The sequence below is a fragment of the Buceros rhinoceros genome, unplaced genomic scaffold (genome assembly GCF_000710305.1).
Source record: "Buceros rhinoceros silvestris isolate BGI_N320 unplaced genomic scaffold, ASM71030v1 scaffold21590, whole genome shotgun sequence".
NCBI classification, from domain to species: domain Eukaryota; kingdom Metazoa; phylum Chordata; class Aves; order Bucerotiformes; family Bucerotidae; genus Buceros; species Buceros rhinoceros.
In genome coordinates this window covers 240-7,578 of record NW_010389300.1, presented here as the reverse complement: position 1 = coordinate 7,578, position 7,339 = coordinate 240, and the positions used below count along the sequence as shown (strand labels likewise).

General features: G+C 39.1%; 1 protein-coding gene across 1 annotated transcript; it reads right to left on the bottom strand.

Moving 5' to 3' along the window:
- Positions 1 to 3,273: 3,273 nt before the first annotated feature.
- Positions 3,274 to 7,051, bottom strand: CLRN2 (clarin 2). Its single transcript, XM_010133808.1, has 3 exons — positions 6,799 to 7,051; positions 3,998 to 4,177; positions 3,274 to 3,539 (listed from the first exon to the last, which is right to left on the bottom strand). The coding sequence occupies exons 1-3, from the start codon at positions 7,049 to 7,051 to the stop codon at positions 3,274 to 3,276; spliced, it is 699 nt and encodes a 232-aa protein (XP_010132110.1).
- Between the last annotated feature and the right edge of the window lie 288 nt (positions 7,052 to 7,339).

The following is a 7,339-nucleotide window of genomic DNA, read 5'->3' as shown; positions in this document are numbered from 1 at the left end:
GTGCGGGGCGGTGCCCGCGGCGGAGGGGAGGGGACGAGGGGAAGGCAGAGCGGAGGCTCCCTTTGTAAAGCGGTGTTCTAAGGACCGTGAGTTAATATATCGATGTTTACTTGGCGAGAGGTTGCGTTCCGCAGGGGACGGGGAGTGACTGTTTCACCGCGGATTTTTGCCCCCTTGTGCTGGCTTTAGATATGTATTCTCACGCGCTGCTGAGGATGAAACGTCTTGTGGGCTTGCCACAGACTTTGAAAAGGAGGTGTGCTTTGTAATTGTACATCCTAACTGTGTGTGAGTGCATTTAACGTTTATTCCACCAGACAAAATTTCCCAGCGCAAATATTCTGTGCATTGTCTCCTCGGTGTTAACTGAGACACCCTGTGCAGCTGAAAGGTTACTTCAGCCTCCTATCTGTTTGGTTCAGTTTAATTCATGCACGGATATACTTCTGTCTAAAGTGAACTGAAAATACTATTTTCTCCCAAGTCACAAACGAGGCATAGAGTCATAATGTTATTTGGTTGTTCAAGACGTGCAGCTGCAATACCCCGCACTAATACTCCGTGCATCTGCTGTGAGAAATCTTTTGGACTGTTACTGCAAAGTATGCTTCACTGTGGAATAGATTCCAACCAGGAATCAGCCCAGCTATCCCTCTCTAACTCTATTCGTGCGGAGCTACTTCATTCTTTCAGAGCTACTGTGACCTATCTAGGAATCCAGTACAACAAATCTTGAATCTTGTCCTTACATAAGTAGTCCCATGGCTCTTAATCATTTGGTTTGGGAAGAAGTTTGGGGGGCATTAAGCAGTTCATTGGCAATATGACAGATGTCTTTTAATACATGTGTATTTGTCTTACTGAAAAGCATTTCCAAAGCAATCACTCTATAAGGAGGATTTTAAAATCTGCTTCCTTTTCACCTCCTTGAGAGAATCATATTTAGTAAAGGCTACGTTACATGTTATAAGATAATTCTTTCTGTACAACAGCTACTTCTAAATTATATGTTCCTAGAACAAGTCCAAATGACAAATGTTTCATTTTCTGCTTATGTAATTTTACTGCAGTTTAAGGTCTTCTACTTCAGAGCCACTCAGAATTTTCTGGGAGGCCTCTGTGGACAGTTTTCTGGACAGTACTATGCTGTTACCATCTAGAGCACCTTCACAGACTGGGTTGGTTTGCTGCCTATCCATACAGGCAGCTGGCTGTACCACCATCTTCCTGGAGTCATGGCCCAGGGTGAAATCTGAGTGAAAGCATCAGTAAAATTAGAAGAATAGTGAAGTAAGTGGGTGGTATAAGCTAGAAATCACTTCTTCTGTCTTACTGAGCCTCCTTTTATGCTAGAATTGTAAAATTGTAATTACTCTAGACTTAAGAAAACTTTCCAGCTTTCTCTTAAATTTTTTAATGGGACTTTAAAAAAAAAAAATTAGTGCTCCTAAAAAGAATAGTGGCTAAAACTGGCTTGAAGAAGGCAGATTAATAGGGCCTATTGCAGAGGCACCCTCACGAATTTCTGCTTTACTCATAATCCTGCTAAACCAGAGATGGTGCAGGCCATGGTAACAAACACTGGTCATCACATCCATGGGCTGAGTTTGGCTAATACCATTTCCCCTGAAAATACACCACTGACAGCCAAGCATCAGCTGGTCTTGCTGCATATGTGCTGAAAAGGACATAAATAATTTTCATTTCTTACCTCACACAGAGCTTGCACATAAACTACTGAAGCATTTAGTGAACATAGTGATAGGAGTCTGCTGTGTAAATCAAAAGCTGTTTTAGAACAACAAAACTGATTTTGTAGGAATACCAAATCAAAGTAGAATTTACTTCCATAAAACATCTGTTTTCATTGGTCTTGTGATAAAAACAAAGTAAGAAAATCATGGAAAATAAGTATTTGGGCCAAAGATACTCATAGGCTTAAGCTTAGTTATAATTCTTTATTTGAATATCTAAATAAGTGGCCAAACATGTTGCATATCAGCTTATTCTAGCCACTTTCTTTACTGAGTGTTCTGCACACTTCAGTGATAAAACTACTAATTTGAGTACGTAAAATATGGGGTTAGGCACTTCTGAAAATAATACACCCTTACAATACTATTGTGAAGAAACCTTTTCAAATAGAAAGGTTTCTTAAAACACTTTGAATTCCTTCTCTAAAAAAGTTACTTTTTTTTTCAAAGAGCAAGAACAGAATTACACAACCTAGTGGTCTGATGAAGAATAACTGGCTGCAAAATAATATATTTATTTTAGATTATAACTGCTTTCATTCATTCAAAGTCATTCTTCGGTTATGTGTAGGTTCTGTTGCTAAAAGTCAGTATGTGTTCACCAGAGTAGTCAAAATCTAAAAATGACATGCTTAATGGCATATTCTTTTCTCTGAAATATTCATTTCTTGTGACCCAAGAACTGCTGGAATGCCTGTAAAATTATGGTACTTCCTAATAAAGTAACTTTTCCATCCATTTAGCCATTTTTATTAATTTTAGTGCTGTTTCATCATACATCACTTTTACTTGACTTCCAACAGACATACAAATTGATAGGGCTCTGAAGACAATCTGTCAGATCATTATTTTCCGGGTTATCTAAAAGCACCATTCCTTAGATTCTGTTTACTTTATTTCCAGAAGCTGCAGCTTGCAGCTAATAATTTTTTTCACAGTCTATTAGAATCCAGTAAACTTTGCTTTTCTCAGTTTTTACTTTGTGGGGTTTGATAATTTCTGTTTTAAAAACATTTCACACATACTTAGCCTGTACTTCCCCTTAACTTTAGCCTCACAGATGATGAAGTTTTCTTTTTCAGGGCAGTGTAACATCATCAAACATATCTTATATGGCCCTCCCAACATTTTCCAGATAATTCTATGAAGGTAAGTGGCAAATATCCATTCTTTCTGCTTTGAAATAACCTTATAGTATCAAAGATTTGTGATATACGTATTTTCTTTATAAACAAAGAAGTCACTTGATTTCGATGAAATGGTATTTCACTTTAGATTTCTAAAATATCTCAAAATGCAAATCATCTAAAAATAGCCACTGCAGATGTTGGTCAGGTTTAAGAATAATGGTATGTGTAGCATTTGTTTTTCCCACTTCCCACACATGTTAATATACATGTTAATTGTAGACTGACATCTTTATTCACGTTTATACCAAAATCACCCATGCAAATCAAAGAGCCAAGAAGCTGTTTCTATCATGACAGTTCACTTGACCAAGTAGTTTTGTGTAAATTTATCAGTACATTATATCTTCTGGTGTAACATTTGCTTCTTCTGTTTTAGTCTTAATTTTAGGGAAATTAATCCCACTAATTGCTATGAGAAGCAAATTTACTGCGTGTGCTGTGGCACTTGCCACACAAAGCCAAAAACAGTCTTCAAACTGTTCTTCTAAGATAACGAATTGAAAGACATTTTCCCGAAAATTGGCAATTCTTTCTGTGAGGTGATGAAGTTTCACAGCAGCCATAAAGCTGGTGACTGCAAGTACTATAAACCCACCTGCAACAAGATGAAAAAAAACATTGTTGTCAAAACAAGACAGACGTTTTGGTTGCGCTTCAGAAGTCTTACTGAATACAACAGTGAGCATTATACAGAGTAGGGATAGACTTAGGCATGGCTTAAACACCTTCAAAATGCTTAGTCTTTACTGAATGGCCAAACATGATAGCAGTGTTTGTAATAAAGTCCTCTTGTCTGTGACATGGAGCCTAAAGACTGGCCTTCGTAGCTCGTGTAAAAAGTTGACTAGTCACAGTAAGACAAGATGCTACCTGACAGTTCTGATAGATGAGAAGGATGAACTTCGTGATGGATGAAGACAGATGATAGGTGAACTTCATTTTATTCACAAGTATTTAAGTTGAGGAGATATTTAGTAAAGCAAGAGAAGGAACTTCTGCTTTTAACATTTTGCACGAATGTGACTGGTGAAAACTACTGGTAAATTATTTTACCTGCAAGGAAGTTCCAAAGGCATACTCCTGCTGGACCTTTAATAGCCCGGTAAGGAACTTTTATTGCGTTAAGGATGCAGAATCCAAAACTGACCAGAGTAAAGAAAATGGCCACACAGAGGAACATTATAATCATCACGTGCAGGCCTGTATTCAGCTCTTTCACCATGTTTGGGAAAACTGTCGAGGAAAAAAAAATCATCTATTCAGTGTGTATTTTTGTTTGACAACAGTAAACATCATAATGTGCTGGTGGTACAAACTTAAATTAACAAGACAGTTTTTACTGAGGTGATCAGTTCAGGTAATTACACACATCCTAGTTCATGATGCTTTATTTGTCACTATATCAGGCAAACCAGGGATATTCTGCTGCAGGAATAGTCCTTTACATGGGGTGTGTGAATAAGGATTGAGGCTTAAGTCCCATTTTATTTATCTAGTTGTGCTAATGTCTTTGTCATAATGTCATCATGCTGTATCATCTGCGGCATTCTTTTCTGTCTCTTTTTCACCTCTGCTCTCCATCCCAAACTTCTTTTTTTGAACTTCCCATTCCTGACCTGTGCTTTTAATCTCATCCCTTTAAAGTCCAATAGTCCCAATTTCCTTTTCCAGCCCCTTGCTGCCTAAAATAGTATCACTCCTTTCTGTGTTTATTTTCTCATGTTATTCTTTTTTCTCTTCTTCTCTTTAATTCTGGCTCAAATGAGATCTACTCTGATTTCATACTTCCTAATCCCACAGGTTTCCACCTTCAGATTCCCTTCTTGTTTTCTCACCTAGTGTCTATGGCCCCTTTATGCTCTTCTGGGTATCTGGCAATGGTTTAGTTACACGTGTAGGAAACTTGTAAAGTATTGCAATCAGTTGGGCTTTAGGTGGAGTGCTCACATTTTGCTGTAGGCATGAGCTCTTCCTCAGCAGCCTGTCTCTTGCCTATCTCTGAAGAATAGTAACTTGGTTTTGTCTTCAGAGACAGTTACTTCACTGGAGGGCCAGGTTGGCGGCAGTAGGGAAGCGTGGAGCACCTGTGTATTCCGTTTATCCTGCAGCCCTCTGGAAGAAATGTGAGTGGGGAATTGTAGGTCCTGCTGACCAGTGTGCACAAGTATTTAACAGCTTTGTATGCTGTCATGATACCATTGTGACTACAGTATTGAGAAAGTGTCAAACCTGATAGGGCTATTAAAAAAAGGAAAAATCGCTGGAACACTTGTCTACCTAAACGCATGGTTGTGGTTGTGCCCACCGCATTTTATGACCCTATCTTACAGTTGTAAGAATTCTTTCTAGCTTCAGTGAGAGCTTTCTTTGTCCAAGGAGTATGGGATCATGTCCTCCAAATATGTATCAATGCAGTCAGAGTGATGGTGGAACATCAGGCCTTCCTTTCAGGTTACACAGTAATTAATCAGGAAGTTTATTAAAGAGTCCAGAAAGTTGTAGAGAGATTTAAAGGCAATTGGCTACTTTTATCTTCATGCTCTCTGACGGGATAGGATGAAAGAATTGGGACTGTATTTCTGAATGCCCTAAAGAGAAGCAGAGCAGAGCTGGAAGAGCTTTGATCCTGCCTGCCATCCATTCAAACTTGCCACAAAGAATTTGAGCATGAGTGCGGTGTCCATGTCATGAAGTTGCAGCTGCAGTCAGAGCTTGAGCAAGACTTGGTTGTTGTAAAAGCGACTAGTGCAAATTCATCACAGCTCAACAGCTGGCCATGCTGATCTAAGTTGAGGTTGCTCTAGTTTGATTCTCCATTCCCTCTGAAGCCCCACAGTCCTGGCTTCCTTCCAGTTTTTAGAGTGGTGCTTAGTGGTGCAGTTATGTAGTAGTTGTAATTGTATAGTAGTTGTAGTTGGGTAGCCATGATCCTTTGGGAAACTTTTTTTTTTTTTTAATTTGGTAGGTTAATTTTTTGGTCAGCTTAACTTCCTGGACTACCTCACCGCAATAGCTACCAGAGCCATTGCAAAGGATGGGGCAGGACAGCATTGCTGTGGGCCAGGGAGGTGGTGAGTCTGCATCAGCTTCAACTCAAACTGTTTTAAGTTGCACTGGATCTGCAACAGTGCAAAATATCACTTGCACTACAGCACAGGATGTGTGAAAACTGGAAATCATCCAATGTACAGATCAACATCTGAGCACTTTTGAGACTTCAAGAAAAATTTTTAGGTTAAAAGGAACACATTTATAGGAGTTTCTACATTTTTTTAAGGGTTCAGCAATATTTTCTCCCCAAAGTTACCAGAGAAGGTAAACAAATTTCAACATGTAAATAAAGTTAGGAGTATGTGCTATGGTAGACATCGGCATTAGGACAGCTAGAGGAATACAGAAATGTGGCCAGCTAAATAAATCCCTGCTTCTTAAAGAAAAAAAAAAGGGAGTAGTTTGAGAGAGAAGGCAGGGACAGAGGCATGAGTGCAGAGAAACACTTGGCATTGGAAAAAGTCCACAAGGGACTTCCCCAAAAGGGGAAAGTATGATTTACAGGGCCACCTCCAAATGACTTTCACTCCCTTCACAAGACTAAAAGGAAACCCTCAATCTAGCCCTAGGGATTGGTTTTTTCCTTACCTTAACTCCAGGATTACAGAACATAACAGGAAGAAAAAAAGCTAACCTGAAAGCATACTCACACTCTGATCCCAAACCATAAAGACCACAAGTCAGCCACAAATATAAATTGTAATAATCATCTGCTTTCTGTAAGTTTTGTAAACAAAAAGCATAGAGTGTTTTTAATGTTGAACTATATCTTAGACTAAAGATTCAACCAAAATTGTACTTACTTGTGAATTTGGAACGCCGCCCGCCCAACCCGCACTGGCGTATTTTACCACCCCGAAAGAGTCCGTAGTAAATTTCTCCGATGAACTTGACCAGCTCTGGATCTGTGGCATTGACTAAATCAGCTCCTGTTTTGCAAAGGATCTTTCCAGTTATCCACTTTGGGGTTCCCGTTGCAACCAGAAGCAAAATAAAAGACACAAAACTGATTAGAGAACCCAAGGCAAATAAAGTCTTTTTAAAACAGCCAGGCATCCTACTGGTTTCAAGGAGTCATCTCCAAGGCCTCTCTGCAGCAGTCAGGCACGTTTCCCAGTTTTTTCCATGCTCTGAAATCCAAAAATGAATAGCTGGCATTTCAAAAGATGTCCTGCTGTATTTTGAAGCTTCAGAAATTAATCTGTACAGTTAAAAATCAAGTAAAAAACGCATTTTGCTCCAACAACATCCTGAAAAGGTTGCATGTAACAGCTTCATTACACTCTAGTGCAGCGATGCTTTTTTCTGCAGAAAGTAATCCTATATCTATTGCCTGGCTACTGT